The sequence below is a fragment of the Cetorhinus maximus genome, chromosome 14, assembly GCF_964194155.1.
Source record: "Cetorhinus maximus chromosome 14, sCetMax3.hap1.1, whole genome shotgun sequence".
NCBI classification, from domain to species: Eukaryota; Metazoa; Chordata; class Chondrichthyes; order Lamniformes; family Cetorhinidae; genus Cetorhinus; species Cetorhinus maximus.
Window position 1 is genome coordinate 33,978,895 of NC_135892.1, and position 18,723 is coordinate 33,997,617.

At 46.4% G+C, this 18,723-nt stretch overlaps 1 protein-coding gene across 1 annotated transcript in view; it reads right to left on the bottom strand.

Annotated features, from left to right (window-relative positions):
* Positions 1–18,723, bottom strand: part of impg1a (interphotoreceptor matrix proteoglycan 1a) — a 139,517-nt gene that overhangs the window by 13,765 nt on the left and 107,029 nt on the right. Inside the window, exons 12-13 of the mRNA XM_078557563.1 lie at positions 14,234–14,877; positions 1,604–1,823 (exon numbers count right to left, since the gene is read on the bottom strand). Of these exons, the coding sequence (XP_078413689.1) occupies positions 1,604–1,823; positions 14,234–14,877 (864 nt within the window). The remainder of the gene's footprint in view (positions 1–1,603; positions 1,824–14,233; positions 14,878–18,723) is intronic.

Consider the following 18,723-nt stretch of genomic DNA (forward strand, 5'->3'; position numbering starts at 1 on the left):
TGACATTATAATCAGGTCACCACTCTGCAGGTTATCGTCACCAACTCCGGTTGGACATATTCCTGGAGGCTTCATCAGCATAAAGTAACACCTCTAACAGCCCCACCGCCCTATTCCCACTGTTGGTCACCAGACACTCGCATCCTTAATGCCTTTCCATGCCGATTGGAAAGCGACAGAATTTGCATTAACTGTTGGCCCAACAGCCGATTCCCTTGTCTCCAATATTTTAACAACTAATAAAAGCATTCAAAGAAAAAGAAAAAAATGGCAACTTATTTTAATGAGCTCCTGGTTTTTGCTCAGATCAGTGTCTTGAAAATGAATCTTCAATCCCTGTGGGCTTCACGTCAATCCTGGAGGGCTGGTGACCCCTGTGCTGGTGATCCTCTGTATTGATATTGGCCTAGTTTCTTTATATGTCTATATATGTCTTTATTGTGATGACAACAGTAGTGGAAAATGAAAACCTTCACATTTTTCTATTTCTATTTTGAAATTTGACATACAGGTCCGCTATGGTAGGGACCTTGCAGAATACAATGCCCCTCTTTAACTAGATTTGACAGGTTTCCTTTTGCTATTCTTTGACTGACACCTTCCGTTACAACTAATTAACTTGAGCAATATATCAATTAGTGTAACTAGTGGTACTTCAGTCCATTTGTTTCTTGGACATCTACATATGTGCCCAGATTGTGCTGTTGAATTGACAGTGAAAATATCAGCATTTGCCTTTGTTACAACTGTGAAATTGACAGACACTTCTGCCATCTGCACATATGTAATTAAACATGGAAATCCAGAAGTTGCTGTCAGTGATTCTCTATTTCTTCAAAGGGTGTGCTATTGAACTCCCAGGACTGTGATCCTTAGAAATCACTTGAACAGACATAACCTTCCCCTTTTACACTGTAACATCACTGTAAAAGAACGCCTCAAAAAGTTGTGCCCTGTTAAATAAGGTATAACTGGGTTTTTAATGGTGTGCTAATTCAAAACTACGGCTGAACAACCTCTCTGGCTCTGAAAAACTAATTTTACATTTGTGAGCTATCAAAATTCTACATGAACATCAAAAATTCCACAAGTTTTTACAGTAATAAAAATATTTTTTAAGCTTGTTGATGATATTTCAGTTTTTACCTTATCCCCATCTGCATGCCTTTATTTTTTTCTCCATAAAATTTATAAAAAAGTGAATAATAATCAGTGCATTTTATTTCCTGGTTTGCTGTCTGTGAGAATTCTTCATTGTGATTGGCTGCTTAGCCTGTTTGATGACATCACTGTTTCTGGGCACCTGGAGATCTCCTTGATTTTGTGCCAGAATCAAACTATCATCAGGAAAGGTGAAATGCATGCCACAGAGACCACTAGGTCTTTGTGGGCAGGTTTCTTTGAGGTCAGCAGTGAGTGCTATCACTTCATGGCTGACCGCAAGCTCCAGGCTTTAAGCTTTAAAATATCATTAATCATTAAATTTAAAACCAGAGTCTAAAAAAAGTTATATCCATTCTCTTTGTCTCTTCCAATTTTTTGATTCTTTTCAAAATGCAGACTCTCAACAGAGACTAAGTAGAATCTGGTGTTGCTCATTTACCTGGTTCCACATCAAGAGAATATCTGTCGATTTCCAGGTTATTCTTTTGGGCGGCTGCGTTACAGAAGTCTTCCAAGACACAGTAGACTGCTTGGGTGACATTGTACGGCACAGACTTGGCAAACTTCATCTTACTGTTCACTACAATACTGCCATTTCGGAAGTTCAAAATCTCCAACTGTCTAAATCCAGTCAGATTGGTCTGCAAGTATGGAAGCAACTATAAAGAGAAAGAAAAGTCATCATCTTCAAATAATTCAATCCCCTCTCAAGTCATTATCTTCAAATAATTCAATCCCCTCTCAAGTTAGCTGGAATTGCTGCAGGAAAATTACAATTTTAAATGTCAGCCTTAGCCCCATGGTAGAATGTTGCCAGACTATCATGGTTTCAAGACATTCTCTCTCTCGAGACTTCAATACATGTTCCAGGCTGACACTTCCAGTCAAGTTCTCTAGAAGCACTGCACTGTTGTAGTTACTGTTTATTGGATGAGGGGTTAAACTAAGGCTTTGGCTGCTCTCTCAGCTGGATGGAAAAGTTTTGGCCCTATTCAAAGAACAGGGGAGTTCTCTATGGTGTCCTCGTTAATATTTATCCCTCAGTGAATATTAATAAAAAGCAGATTATTTGGTCATTGTGCCTTTCCTATTTGTGGGCAGTTTTATTGCTGTGCTTCCTACATTACAATTATAACTGCACTTTAAAAAGATACTTGTCTTGTAAAGTGCTTCAGCATGACCTGAAGATGTGAAAGTGCTCTATAAATCCAAATCTTTCTTTTCTTTTTCCCATTTCCTTTGATAAAATGGAATGATCCTGTAATTCGGAAATTGAACTGTCTCTTCATGGTAAAGATGAGCCATAAAGTGGGCAACACATCCAGAAACGTTGAACCTTACTTCAATAAATGTCATGGATTCCTGACAGGGAATTCTGTGGGCAGGGCTTTCCCTCCAGGAGAGGGAAACAGAAGTCAGGACCTGGGGAGGGGGTAACAGTGCCCGAGTTTCACATGGGCCCCCTTTATTTGGCCTGGAGACCGGTTTGGTGGCCAGTTAGCAGCTGCGGAGCCGGGACGGTGCAAGTGCAGGCCCAATTTAAACAGGCCTAATTTAAACAGCCTAATTTAAACAGGCCACAGCAGCATTACTGTGGCTGCTGTATTGGTGCTGTAACTTCAGTTTGCAAGATCATAGATTCAGAAACTTGGAATGTCTCTGGAGAGCCAGGGGCCTGGAACCTCAGACAGGGCGGCCCCTTGATTCACCGATGTGGACCTGGAGGTCCTCCTGGAGGCTGCAAGGGAGAGGAGGGAGGCCCTATTCCTGAAGGGCGGCAGGAGTAAGCCATTCACGCAGAGTAAGTAGGTCTGGAAGGAGATAGCTGACATAGTCAGCAGAAGGAGTATGCAGAAACTGGATCCAGTATAAGAAGAGAGTCAATGGCCTGATACCCTCTGACAGGCTGAGTGCAAACCCCCAACTGCAACAGCAGGCCTCTGGGTATTTACCCTCCAGCAGATAACACAAGTTGAGGAGCCTGAGGACTCATGTTGCTCCTGATCATGGGAGGAATGTGTGCCCAGGGTATTTCCTGTCCCCTCAAATGGATCAGAGCTATATTGCTGCTGAAGACCTACCAGCACTGAAATGTGGAGCTTCTTATGATTTGGAGCAACTGGCATCGCCCACAGACACCAGCAGGGCCTAATCGCTCTTTCGATCCTGTAGGAAAGCAGGTTCATAATGCCCAGGAGAGGGTCCAAGCTGGTGGAGGGGTTCCCCATCTTCATGCTATCGTTGCCATGTAGGAGGGAGCCACGGACATCATTAGGGTTGCAGACCACAAGGAAGACAGGCAAGGTGAAATAAGCACCTAAGATGGAGATGGTGATCAGCCAGTGCAATGTGTTCATTAAGGGGATGCATTGCTTTCTACCCCGTACAACAGCTAGTCAAAGAGTGAATTGCATTAGGAAGCCTCAGCACTGCAGAGGCTTCTGCTTCAAGGCTAGTTCTCATGATCTCTTCTTGTGCCTCCCAAAGGTGTAGATGTCAAGGCTTCTCCTGCTCATGAGGGCCACCATGACTCAGGACTTTGAGTGCATGAACTCCTCCATTGAAAGAGTGGCCAACCTCATGGAGAGCCATATGTGACAGCACTTTGAGGGCACGCAGGGATTACACACTGACATACCACACTATGTATGCATGCCACACTATTCGGCATGGATCAGTCAGTGGCGCAGGGATGTCTGGAGGGTATGCCAGTTGCACCCCAGCTTATGGCCCCCTCCAGCCATCCGGAATGCCAGCCAAGGGATGAGGATGTCACCGAGGAGGATGAAGGTGTCACCCCTCATGGGGCACCATCAACATCATTGGCCTCCTTGGCCCCTGTAACTGAGGGAACATCTGTGCAGCAGAGCTCAGTGGCTGAGTCTGTCTCTGCGATAATTCAGGTACAGCAGCTTTTGGAGATGTACCCACGACAAAGACGACTGCCCTGTGCATCTCAGCCACAGGCTGAGACAAGTACGCAGGCTGCTCTCCACTTTCTCTGAGGCAACAAGGGGAGCACCATGTAGCAGTGACCAAAAATAGAGGCCACTGAATTGGGCAGAACACTGAATGGGTTATTGGGTGTCTACTTCCTGTAACTGTGCAAGGTTTTCCTTTGAGTACCATGTAAATATCTGCACTCGAAGTCAGACGTGAGAGCCTCCTTTTATTAATGGCAGTACAAGAAGAGAGGTATGAAGCGGTGAAGGTGAGAAAGGGTATGTCAACGGTTACAGTGAAACTTCTGGGCAGATGTGCATTCTTTATTGGTGATAAGAGTTCATGTTCCAGCTGCGTCTCCCATGGAAGTGTCCACACAGGCAACTCAGAGCGAGTTCGAGGCCATGCCACTCCTCTGGGTTAGCGGAGATCTGTTGCTTGAATCAGATGATCACAAATATTGATGGCATCCTGATGAGACATATGAGCCCTGGGCCAAACCTGGCAACTCCACCTGCCTAGGCCTCTTCTGTAATTGGGAGATTGAACTGTCATGTCATACATTCTTAGAAGGTGTGGCCTAACGAAGAAGCTGTCATTGCTCCCCTGCTCAGGCCTCCGAATAATAATGCCATCAAGTCCCAAAGGACCTCTTGTTATCCTGTGGGTGTCCTGCCTGCCAGCTGAAAAGAGCAGGTTAACATCAAAACTTGACAGTAAGGCAACAGGATCACAGGGGGTAGATCACTGCCCTGATTTTAATTTCTCCTCCACCTTCCAATCTTGACTGATTTCGATCTAAATTGTCCTGCAATGTCCCAGATTTGTTGACAGAGTGCTTCAGACACAGGGTACCATATTATCTGCAGCTGGCCTGTATTGCTCTCTATGGGATAGCTATAAACTAAGTATATCTGACACAATTACAGGTAATCACAGGACTCAAACTTAGGATCCCAATGATATGAAGTTAATGTTTTCTTACAGATCAACATTTCTCACAATATATAGGGTAACTGCACTGCGAATGACTAACTGGAAACCTGTCATATACAATTGGTTGGGACTTTGGAAAATTGCATGCAATTAGTCCGCATAGAATAGGACTTGTTTAGATAAGAAACAACCTTGTGATTTGGTAATAAATGTGCTTGAGGCTGGATTGTGCATACCAAACAGTGATTTGTACACTGTGGCAGTTCCTTTCAAGGGTATTCACAAATAATCTCCTCAGTCTATTAAATCTACTGAGGAACATGAATAATCAAAGATAGAACTTCAAATTCAGTGAAATCTGTGTATTTCTTCCTCATTCCGGAATCTTCATAGGAACTGGTAGAAGCCATTCAGCCCCTTCTTGATTATCTGCTCCTATCACTGCTTGCTTGTCCCTACAACCACCCCACCCCCAACTTCTCTCCCCCCACCCCAACCTTAAACCAGCTTATATTTCACCCCTCTCCTAACTTTTCTCAGTTCTGCCGAAGGGTCATGAGGACTCGAAACGTCAACTCTTTTCTTCTCCGCCGATGCTGCCAGACCTGCTGAGTTTTTCCAGGTAATTCTGTTTTTGTTTTGGATTTCCAGCATCCGCAGTAGTTTTTTGTTTTTAGCCCCTTGAGCCTGTTCTGCCAGTCAATCAGAACATCACTGTTCTGAACTTCAATTTCATTTACTCACTGTTGCTCCAAATTCCCTGAAACCTTCAAATACATTAAAAAAATCTATCAATCTCAATCTTGAAAGTTTGAATCGATTCAGCATCCACAATGTTTTTAGTGATAAAGTTCCAGATTTCGATTGCCCTTCATGTGAAGTAATGCTTCCTGATTTCACCCCTGAATAGCCAGGCTCTAATTTTCAGATTATGCCCCCGGGACCGGTCCTGTGCTGACCGTGGGGTTGGTGCTGCTCTACCAAGTGAGGAATCAGCAGTGCAACATCCATCAGACAACCATTCCATGAGTGATGTGTCTTTCACAGGCCACTGCCATGCATTAATTATCTCCTCTTGCTTTCGCAGGCACATCTGGGAAGCAGCTGACAGAGTCCATGACCCAAGGCCTCCAAGCAAACTCCAAAGAAACCTCTGAAGAGGAACCTGAAGGCACCGTCCCTGAAGTCCCATCACAGCACTTATCCACACCCTCCACCAGCGCAGAGACACACACCTCAGTGGGACCTAGCTTTAAAGTAGCCTCGGGATCACAATCTGGTGAGCACATCGCACTTTCTGATCCACAGCAGGCGGAGGCAGGGACTTCCCAGGTCCCCGGCACTCGGAGGATTGCTGGAAGCCAGAATGTTGCTTAGTCCAAGTTAGATGACGAGCCTCTGGACTCGATCATGTCAGTTTCTGGCACAGTTTCTACAGCTGCAAAGGCAGGCTCGGGAACATCAGGAAGGGATGTCCGCTGCACTCCTCAGATTGCAGGGCACGATGGAGGAGTCTATCAGACTTCAGGCTGAGCTGATAGCGCCGGCATTGCAACTGACCGAGGTCAACACTGGCAGGATGGCGGCCGCCATGGAGACCTTGGTCCAGGACGTCACTCCTGCACTGCTGTGCGGGCTTAACTCCATCGCTGATGCCATAATTGGCCTCCAACAGTGTGTACGCAAGCGGAGTGTTGGGCAGCTCGATCTCACTCCAGCTACCCCTTCTCCTCAAGAGTCAGCCAGGGGCCCTCGGGTACCCATAGGGAGGAGGATCAGTGGGTGCACACCCCAGGGCCATCCATCCAGGTGACTCTGGGAGTGACCGGCCCATCTGACTCCCCTCTTCCTGTGGCCTCCGCAGACCCAGCTTCACAGGCCAAGGAGGGAGCCACTGCTACACAGCAGGACCCCGAAAGCAGGCCGGGATCCTCCAAACCTCCGCCCTCCAAAGTCATCACAGACAGGGCGTCACGGTCAGCAGGCTCTCTCCACCTCCACTGTGGATGTCCGGGGAGCACCAAGGCGTAGTGGCAGGGTTGGGGCAGTTAAGGAGAATTAGTTGCACAGCCTGGGCATGGGTGTTGATCACTTGTACATAATGTTCACTATTGTCAATAAACTCCTAAGAATGTCTCCCTGCCTGTGGCTCCTTGTTCTGATGAGCAGTGTTCTTGTCACTCAGATGTGAAACCTTTCTGCACAAGATAAAGGCAGGTGTCTCATTCCAGGGCCTCTTCCCTGTGCTCTGTGCAGCCTTCAGACCAAAGTGATTGTCCAGCCTCACACTCATTGGAAACATTACTGATGCCTGCACTTCGGCAGTGCTGGTCATTGCTGCCAGAATGTGGTGGGCAAGCGCCACAGAGTTCTCTCATACTCTGTGTGGTCCTTTAAGATGGGGCTGGCCCCCATCACACCAGCATCTATGACCAGTGATGCTGTGCACCAGCTCCTGAAGGGCTGGGGTGGTGAAGGCTGACACAGCATCAGATGCATCTAAAGTTTTATAGCTGCGTCTCTGAGATGGCCCTGATCAAGCGAACTATCCTTGGCCAGACAAGAGTCAGACATTCTCAGAGACAATGTGAATATTTATGGCATGTCCTCACTCCTTGTTATCATCCTCCAGCGATCGAGCGATTATTAGGGCCTTCACTGCATCTCTGTGAGAGAAGCATTCTCTGAGGGTTTGGCACAGAGATAAGCCAAACTGAAGTCAAATGCACACGACTGCGAAGTGAGGATCTATGGGGTCTCCTCGCTGCATGTCATCATCATCCTCCACAAATCTGGCAGCTATGAGGGCCTCCCGAGTGCACCTGCCTCGTCTAACCAGTGCTAGAGCCTCATCCCCATCATCGTCACCACCGAGGACCTCCTCACTCTCATCCCTGTCAGCGTCTTTCTCATTGGAGGAGACCTGCAGCTCCTCCATCTCCTCCTCAGCCAGCTCCTCACCCAAGGGCGCAAAGGGTGCAGCGGATAATGACAATGACGATGCGTGACACCCTCTGTGGACAGTATTGCAGGGCTCCACCAGACCGGCCCAGGCACCAGAACCGCATCTTCAGCATCCCGATGGTCTGCACCATCAAGCTGCAAGCTGCTGCATGAGCCTCATTTTACCGTTGCTCTGCTGCAGCCTGAGGCTGCCACCTCTGCAGGTAGTCCTTGTCCCCAAGGGGCCAACCCTGCAGCCTCTGTGGATCTTGGAAGACTGCAGGGATCTACAAGTGACTCAGGATGTAGGCATCATGCACACTCCCTGGAAACCGTGCGCACACCTCCAGGATGCGTTTCTGGTGGTCGCATACCAGCTGCACATTCAGTGAGTGGAAGCCCTTGTGGTTGATGAAGTCCACCAGGTGTAGCAATGGAGACCTGAGCGCCACATGGGTGCAGTCAATCGCACCCTGCACCTGTGGGAATCCTGAGATCAGAGCGGATCCAATGGCCCTTACATCCTGGCTGTCCCGGGCGAAATGCACAAAGTTGTGTGCCATGGAGAAGTTGGAATCCATGATCTCTTGGTTGCATTTGTGGGTGGTGGATTGTGAAATCCCACAGAGGTCACCTGTGGAGCCCTGAAAGGAGCCACTGGCATAGAAATTGAGCACCGCGATCACTTTCACAGCTACTGGCAGTGGATGCCCTCCATTCCCCTTGGCACCAAGTCCTGCAGTAAGTGGCAGATGTGAGCCACCAGGTCCCTATACGTGCACAGTCGTCAGCGACACTGGTTCTCAGTCACCTGCAGGAATGGCAGGTGGCATCTATAGGCCCTGGGTGTCGCTAGGCGCCAGCCAGCCACGGCTCACTGTCGCTCCTGGGCAGCGAGTGCGGGAGCCTCTGCTCCCCTTTCTTCCTGAGGTTGCTACTCCTGTCTTTGCACAGTCAGGAGCCTCAGTCACTCTCTCCTCAGTCTTCTATGGTCTCTGTAGGCCATCAGCCATACAACTAGGTCACCAGGATCTATGATCCTGACGTGGTCCTCCTGCAGCATGAAAGAGAGAGACGTGATTATCATGGCTGTACTTAGCACCTTTCCTGGCCCTGTGTGAGTGCCCTTTAATGCTTCCCAGAGAGTGCTGGTCACCCCTTGGATGGCCAGAGATGAGTGCGCTACTGCTCACTCACCTCAGTTCCCCCAAAGTGAAGGTCTCCAAGTGCACGTCGCAAGTGTGCTGTTGTGAAATTCGCTGGTGTGCTTTCCCGGCGACATGGACGGACGATACGATGGGGCTCCAAGAACCTGGCAGGATGGCTCCCTGCTGATCGATGCGGGGAAACGTGGCCCGCCGTTGTTGGGCTGAGCAGAAGATCATGACCTGCCTTCATGCCGTTGTGAAGTGGGTCCCGCCATATTTTCCGTGCATGCCACCTATCCCGCCCGCCGCCAGCGGGCTCAGAAAATTTCATCCACAGAGTGCTCTTAGGGAGGGAGTTCCAGCCTTTTGACCTAGTGACAGTGAAGGAACGGTGATATAGTTCAAAGTCAGGATGGTGAGTGATGTGGAGGGGGATTTGCAGATGGTCGGTTTCCCATAAGGCTGCTGTCCCTGATCTTTTGGGTGATGGAGGTTGCGGGTTTGGAAGCTGCTGTCAAAGGAGCCTTAGTGAGTTGTTGCTGTGCATCTTGTATATAGTGCACACTGCTGCCATGATGTGCTGATGGTGGAAGGAATGAACATTTAAGTCGCTGGATGGGGTGCCAATCAAGTGGGATGCTTTGTCCTGGATTGTGTCTAACTTCTGGAGTTGCACTCATCCAGGCAAGTGTTGTGCATTCCATCGCACTCTTGGCATGTGCCTTGTAGATGGTGGACAGGCTATGGGAAATTAGGAGGTGAGTTATTCGTCACGGAACTCCCAGCTTCTGTATTGCTCTTGTAGCCACAGTATGGCTGATCCAATTCAGTTTCTTGTCAATGGTAACCCCCAGGAAGTGATAGTGGGGGATTCTGCAATGGTGATGCCATTGAATGTCAAGGGGTGATTGTTGCATTCTCTCTTGTTGGAGATGGTCATTGCCTGACCAGTGTAGCACAAATGTTACTTGCCACTTATCAGCCCAAGCCTGAATGTTGTCCAGATCTTGCTGCAAATGGACATGGACTGCTTCAGTATCCAAAGAGAGGTGAATGATCCTAAACATTATGCAATCGTCAGCAAACATCCCCCTTCTGACCTTATGGTGGAAGGAAGGTCATTGATGAAGCAGCTGAAGATGGTTGGACCTAGGACACTACCCTGAGGAACTCCTGCAGTGATGTCCTGGAGCTGAGATGATGATTGACCTCCAATAACCACAACCATCTTCCTTTGTGTTTGGTAAAACTTTTTAAAAATTCATTCATGGGATGTGAACATCGCTGGCTAGGTAAGCATTCATTGCCCATCCCTAATTGCCCTTATTCAGAAGGCATTTTTAAGAGTCAATCACATTGCTGTGGGTCTGGCATCACATATAAGCCAGACCAGGTAAGGATGGCAGATTTCCTTCCCTAAAGGTCATTAGTGAACTAGGTGGGTCTTTACGATAACGGCAATGGTTTCATGGTCATCATCAAACTTTTAATTCCAGATTTTTTTTTATTGAATTCAAATTTAACCATCTGCCATGGTGTGATTCGAACCCAGGTCTCCAGAACATTACCCTGGGTTTCTGGATTACTAGTCCAGTGACAATACCACCAAGCCACCACCTCTCCAACCAGTGGAGAGTTACCCCATTGGCTTCAATCTTACAAGGCTCTTTAATGCCACATTCAGTCAAAAACTGCCTTGTTGGACCATGGATGTAATGAGGTTTGGAGCCAATTGGTCCTGGTGGATCCTAAACTGCGCATCAGCGAGCAGGTTATTGCTGAGTAAGTGCCACTTGATAGCACTGTTGACGACCTCTGAGGTGTCAGCTGTGGCTCAGTTCATAGCACCCTCGCCTTTGAATCAGAGGGTTGTGGGTTCATGTCCCACTCCCGGAAACCAAGAACTGTGATTGTGCTCAAAAGAGTTGCAATCTGTGACTGTTGATAACTCGAAAGAGTATCACTTTGCTGATTGAAAATAGATGGATGGGATGGTAATTGGCTGCATTGAATTTGTACTATTTTTTGTGGGCAGGACCTACCTCAGCAATTTTCCACTTTGTTGGATGGATGCCAGTGCTATAGCTGTATTTGAACAGCTTGGCTATGGGTGCAGCTAGTTCAGGAGCATTCTGAAGCTGGGATGTTGTCGGGCCTATAGCCTTTGTGGTATCCAATGTCTTCAGTCACGTCAGCTGAAAACTAACATCTGTGATTGATCATATTCTGACTGAAGATGGTTGCAAGCATAGATCTGACTGGAATGCAGAGCTTTAATCCATTGACTGCCGGATCACTTGATGTCTATTGTATGCTTTTTCTGCGGTTTAGCATGCATGTGGCCCTGTGTTGTAGCTTCACCAGGTTGACGCCTTATTTTTAGGTATGATTGTTGTTGCTCCCGGCATGCTGTCCTGCACTCATTAAACCAGAGTGGGCCCTTGGTTTGATGGCAATGGCAGAGTGAGCACTATGCTGGGGGGTGGGGTTACAGATTTTGGTGGAATTCTACTGCTGCTGATAGCCCACAGAGCATCATGGATATCCAGTTTCAAGCTGCTAGATCTGATCTGTATCTATTTCATTTAGCATGGTTGTAATGCCACACAACATGATAGAGGGTGTCCTCAGAATGAAAAAGACACTGACTCCACAAAGACTGTGCGGTTGTCTCCCTTACCAATACTGTTAAGGACAGATGTGCCTGCAACGGGTAGATTGGTGAGAATGAGGTCAAGCAGTTTTTCATGTTGGTAATATCATGGTCTGCCATAGACCCAGTCTGGCAGATATAGCCTTTAGGACTCAGCAGCTCGGTCAGTGTGCGACCAGAGAATAGTGCAAATCAGGATAGGAAGGATTGTTGAAGGTTATATCACTACCCAGAAATAAATGGAGTGATATGTTTTATTTTTCTATGTCTCTATCTGTTCTGTCCTCTTGTAGCTAAATCACAATTAAAATTAAATTACCTAATTACAATTACATTATTTGAGTATTGTTGATAAAAGAGACATGTCTAAGCTTTTCGTCTTGCACTTGTCGGGACACTTGCAAGAATATCAATAAAAGGGGGAAGAGAACTATTTATACTGTATGTGAAGAGAGTGCTGATTGGGTTGGCAAGTGGTGTTGCCATGGAGAATGCACCACTGATGGTGACTTACAGTTAACTGCCAAGCATTGTTTGAAATTTAAACCCTGATTGGTCAAGGCATTGCCCTGAGGAACGAGTCAGCAAATGGCTGTCACTTATTTTGTTTAGCTGAAACAGGTGCAATGTGTATACATGTTCTTCCTGTCTGCAAAGAACAGGGCCCAGTGTATTAATATATGTAGCTTCCTGTACATGCAAATGTGCCACATTGCAAGCCCGACTGACAATCTTAAATTGGTTGTCAGCATAATTCTTAGCACACTGAAGATTATTTAGCAAATGTTGTCCAATCACGGAATCACATCAAATGTTGGACACTGTTTTGAGTTTTGCAAGCATGGACTGGTTGGCTATAGTCTGTACATTGCCCGTTGCAAACAGCACTGGGACATGCTGTTCGTTATGATCTGCCAGCCTTTGAGACGTACAGCCTATGTACCTAGCATTACACTGGCACTGAAATTCATATACTACATTACTAATTTAGGCGATAGGCAGAACGTCTTTTTGGCTTGAGGCCGCATCCTGTTAGTGATGAATACCATTCGTGTTGTTACTGCATAGTAGCAGTGTGAAACAGCTAACTTCACCTGTTGCTCAAAAGCTTAGACATGTCTCTTTTTTCAGCAATACTCAAGTTCTGTACTGTCAAATGACTAATTACATTATTCATGCCTTTCTTCATTTTAAAGACTAGGTGCATGTCCCCTTCCAATTTTGTTTGCTTCATTATAAATGTGTTCATTTCTACATGCCTCTCTGCATAACTCAAATCCCATTTAGATATACCCCAACACTTGATTAGCCTTATTAGCAATTTCTTTACAGTGATTTTTTTGGTTCAAAACTTTCTATCATTGGGGTCAATTTACCTAATTTACTTTCTACATTTTGTACCAATAATATTGTTGTTTGGATATCTTTCATCCCGAACATATTATCTACTGTTTAATGCTTTGAAACCAAAAGATCCTTAGTTCCCAGTTTTATTTCTGTTTGTAATTCAATTCATTAAATCAGGATGTAAGTGGCATAGAAATATATACAGATTAATAGACTGCTGGAGCATTATAAATGTGCACTGAACCCTGAGTCAACTTTAGATCATCCCCAATTACTAAAATTCACAACTGACATTTCTTGGTATTTCTGCATGCATTTTCTCTTTGTTTCCATTCATTAAAGTCTGTGTCAGTATTTCACAGAAGGTAGCTACGTGCACAGGGAGATACTGCACATTGGACAATGGATCAAATGACATTGAGGTGTAAAACTATAGGAACGTTGTGATGTATAAACACTCAGTTTAGAACATCACAGTTTATATGTTATAGAGAAATGCCCCAAGATGTTTCACAGAGGTGTATTTTTAAAAAAGGACAGATTAGAGGGCTGATCAAAGCTTGTTTGAAAAGGCTGGTTTTACGGAAGGCCTAAGAGGAGGCAAGAGGACAGGAAGGGTTTAATTAGGTAACTCTAGAGTGTGGGATGATGAGGAGACTGGATAGCATTTTCAAAATGTCTAAGTGAAATTGCCTGTACACTTAATTTTGTCTTCACTGACAGACAGATACCTCTGACTATATATAATATTCCTGGACCAGTGTATAGACACAGCTATTTTGAACTAGGTCATTTTGGAATTATTAAAACTAGTGGACTTTATGTAAGCATGAGGGGAGAGTAATTCTAACTTTTGACAATGGTGTAAAATGGGTGATATTGATTTTGCAGCCTGTTACGTACTCCCCCAGTTGTCTATTCACAACGGAAATAAGCATCAGGAGTTATGTATCAGGGTAGCTTATTATTCTGTGCATTACTACAAATTCGTAATTCCTAAAAGATTGTTACATAGCATGCGTCCCCTGCGTCCAGTGACTAGGGAACCTAAACACTGGAGAAGCAAATTATCCCAAACATTGCAAAGGCATCCACTCACCAGTTGAAGGAATTGCTGTTCCAGTGTCCTGTATTCCGAGGAACTCTTATTGAAAAGATCATCAGAAAACAACATGTTAGTGACTCGTAAGCTGAAGAACACCACCAGTTCTTTTGATGGAGCAGACGTCAAGGAACTTGATGTAAAATAATTCAGGGGAGAAGGGGATAAGGTGGAGGGAGCACTATGCTCACTTCCATCCAGTGTGTCTGTGCTGACCACGCTCTCAGTATCCACAATATCAAATTTACCTCCAACATTTTCCTCTCCTGTTTCAAAGTCTGTAGTTTTATTACTGGTGTCGTGAGGAACAGCAGTTGTGTGCAGCACAATGGGAAGGGTGTTGGTCTCACCATCCAATTCACTCCCACCAGAGTGAAGCAGGCCAGAGGCTGGCAGCATACCAGCTGTTGGCACGGATGGAGCTGGAGAACCTGTTGATTGATTTATGGGTTCAGTGGTCTTTGCCATTGGTGTTGTGAACTCGGGTGGAGTGGGCTTTCTTTCTGTTGAGGACTCTGCCGATAACATCGGGGATTGTGAGGTGTCTTTAGTCAATACTGGTTTGATGACATTTTCTTCAGACGTTTCTCCTGAGCTGTCATAAGGAGATGGATGGTCTGTCGATGGTGGAAGATGAGGTTCTGAAATGAAAGGAATATTCAGATCCAGTGATGTTAATAATGCACTGCTCATATCGTTAGGTTTCTCAAGCATATCCACAATCTAAGCCTATAGAAAAAAATAGGCATTACTCATTTATAGTTTTAATACAAATGCATTACGTACACTATCTTTAAGTTTTTTTTATTCTAACAGGTTAGCAGGTCAGACTTCAACTGTGATGCATAAACCGGTGCCATGGATCCCAGTCTGATTTGTAAAACATGTATTGAGACAATGGGAGGGATTTTAAGGTGCAGCAACACATAGTTTTACCGCAGGTGGGGTTACAGTGACTGAAAATGCATTTGCATCTGCCAGCTGGCTTCAATGTGTCAGCTTCCGGGTTTAACATGGACACATTTGGCTGGTGCTGTGTGCAATCCCTTTCAGAGACAGCTCACCAATTTAAATATGTTATTGCTCCATTGTATTCTAACTGACATTTGCATTTACCAGCACACCCACAGACTTTCCGAACTTCCTTAAACTCACCATTGAACCACAATAATTCATGGGACTTATTAAAAGTCAGGGAAGTACTGTAATTATCCGTACATCCACTTTCTTACCTTACACTGGGAAAGGGTTTGGTCAGACTACATAATGGGTTCGTGTTTGCACAGCTGTGAATAGATCTGCAGGTGGTAAGCAGAGAGGGGAATAGCAGAGACATCAAACTTGTTTGAGGCACCATCTGTGTAATAGGGTGCACAAACAGAAACTCAGTTTCCTAGACCTCTGAGAAAAGTGGTGTTTCTGGAGCCAACGCTGTGTCAGCTGGTGCCAGGTACTGGAAATGACATCAGGATCAGTGGTGCTTAGGCTGCTTCTTTGGACCTTGGAACAGCAACAATATGACCAGTATAGTTAGCAACACCAGCTGTTAACTGCTGTTCAGAGACCTGGAGCTGGAGAACAGAGAGGGTTGCAGCAGAAAGGTATAGCTCACAGGAAGCACTGCCAGGTCTACAGGCCCAGGCCGATTGCCATCACATGTTGGGACAGCAGTGTTTCAGGAGGCCCAGATTCTCGCATTAGTTGACAGATACCTGCATCCTCCTCAAAGAAGACTAGCTTGCTGCTGAACCTGGTGGCCCAGTGTCAGTGACTGTGAAAGTGACCACTGCCCTTAACTTGGCCAGAGACATATCGAGGGTCTCTCATTCAGCCACCCACAAATGCAGAAGATAAGTGGCTGATGGGTTGCCTGCCAGTCTGGCAACTTTGCCTGCAATGATACCAGTCAGATTGAGTGGGTACTCAAGTTTATATATCTGGCTGGCTTCCCACCAGGGCAGGGCATTGTTGAGTGTACACACATGGCAGTCCAGGTACCTCCAGATCAACCAGGAGTTTTCATGAATTATAACGGCTTCTTTTCCATCCATGTGCCACTATTGCAATCGCAAAAAGATACTTCTTTAGGTGAGTGAAAAATTATCAGGTGGTTGCCATGATGTTTCATGCTGCATAGCCCAAGCTCCATGATGTCAGGCACACTTAAGCAGTGGCTGCTAAGGGACTTGGGATACCAATTTTAAACTTAGCTGGTGATACCCATTAAAAATTTCAATGCTGAAGTCCAATAGTGTTACAATAAATGTCATATGACCACCAGATATGTGATCGAACGAGCCATTGGAATATATGCTTAAGGAACATTTTTAATTCTTCCATGGGATGTGAGTATCATTGTCAAGGCCAGCATTTGTTGCTCATCCCTAATTGCCCTCAAGAAGGTGGTGGTGAGCTGCCTTCTTGAACCGCTTCAGTCCATGTGGTGTAGGCACACCCACAGTGCTGTTAGGAAAGAATTCTAGGATTTTAAGCCAGTGACAGTGAAGGAACGGCGATATATTTCCAAGTCAGGACAATGCATGATGGTGGTGTTCCCATGCTTCTGCTGTCCTTGCCCTTCTAGGTGGTAGAGGTCATAGGTTTGGAAGGTGCTGACAAAGGAGGTTTGGCGAGTTTCTCCAGTGCCTCTTAGAGATGGTACACACTGATGCCATAGTATATCGGGGTGGAGGGAGTGAATGTTTAATGTGGTGGATGGGGTGTCAAACAAATGGGCTACTTTGTTCCAGATGGTGTCAAACTTCTTTAGTGTTGTTGGGGCTTCACTCATCCATGCAAGTGGAGGGTATTCCATCACACTCTTGACCTGTGCCTTCAGACAGATCTGGAGGTGTCCTTTTGCACCCACCAGCCAGAGTCTCTAGAATGGTTGTAGTATGCTGATCCTTACAGAACATTGCCCAGAAAAGCTGCTCCACCTGTATCTGTGCAGAGGCAGACTCAGCCATCAGGGCATGAGGCATCCAGTCAGGAGGAAATGGGTGAGAAGTGAAAGTGCCTTGAGTGGAGTTCCCACTTCCTAGCCCCTTTTTCCATCATCCCTCTGGTGGCTCAGCTGCACTTTCATATGACCACTTTGCTGGAGAACACTCTGATGCAGCACTGTAAAGCCAAGGCTAAATTATTCATCACCCTATTTATGGCTGCAGATATCCTGGTATCCAAAGTTTGCACATTTGTGCGCAAGGCCTGAATAGACTTGAGTGGCTGCCACATTTGATGTTCCACAGCATTGGTGGCTCTATGTAGGAAGTCATCATTGTAACGTCGACACTTATGCTTGAGATAGTCTCCTCGTTTTCTTTGCAATCCTGGTCAGCCTGCTTGGAAGGCCTGTCAATGCAGTGCACACCATACTGCTCCTCAATTCTCCTGTTGATCAACAGCTCCGGAATAGAACATCTGTGTCCAGCCAAGCAGAGCTTGCAGAGGACTACACCCTCCGACACAAACTCATCACAGCTGACTCTGCCACACCATCTGCTCTTGCTTACTTACTTATGAATTCAAGTCACCAGGTGAAAATTAAATATCTATCTTATTGGTCCTGTTGAAGTGCAATTATCTGAGCTGGTGCATCGTATTCATGAATGCTGCATCTACAGAAAGTCTCAGTTCCTCTGAGGAATCGGTATCACAATATCCACTGACTGCTGCAGCAAAAGTGACAGAGATAAAAGACATGAAATAGTCATGGTAAAGGAAAAACGTTGCAACTTATTATGAAAAAGATCATGGACAGAATTTTGAGGTTGGTGGGTGGGTGCAGTTGGCGAGCCCGGGAGCAACTGGGAAACAGACTGCCGCCCGCAATCGGCCCCCGACCGTGATTTCACGCGGGGGGCTCAATTAAGGTCTGCCAAGCATGAACGGCGGCTCTCCAATGGTCGACAAGTGGTGGGCAGGGGCTGTCGGCTGCCAGGTCCAACAGTAACCCAGCAGCCAGTTTAAAACCGGCACAGTCAGGCCCTGGAAGGCTGCCGGTTTTGAGGGGAACTCTGGTGTTGTCAGCAGGCGAGTATAAATTATGGAGAGTAATGTGGCTGCAGACACCAGGCCGGAGGGCAGGTCAGGTGGGCACTTGGCCCCCTGGTTTTCTGTTGAGTGCCTTGCAGTCCTCCTGGAGGAGGAGGCTGTCAGGAGGGACGCCCTTGTCCCTGGGGTTGGAAGGAGGAGACCACCGCACCTAACGAAAAGAGCTTGGGAGGAGGTGGCAGTGCTGGTCAGTTCCCATAATGTGGTCCTGCACACCTGGGTCCAGTGCCGCAAGAGGTTTAATGACCTGCTGCGCTCGGGAAGGCTGAGCACTGTTTTGGTATGGATCAGTGTGGTGAAGTGTTAAGGGCTGGCCGGCCTCCTGTGGAGCTCAGGGGTGTTAGAGTCTGAGTGCCGACTGTCAATGATGCTGGAGCTGGCCAAGGGGGTGAGCCCTGGCTGCTTGGACTGAGTGCCTTGCAGCTCGAGGG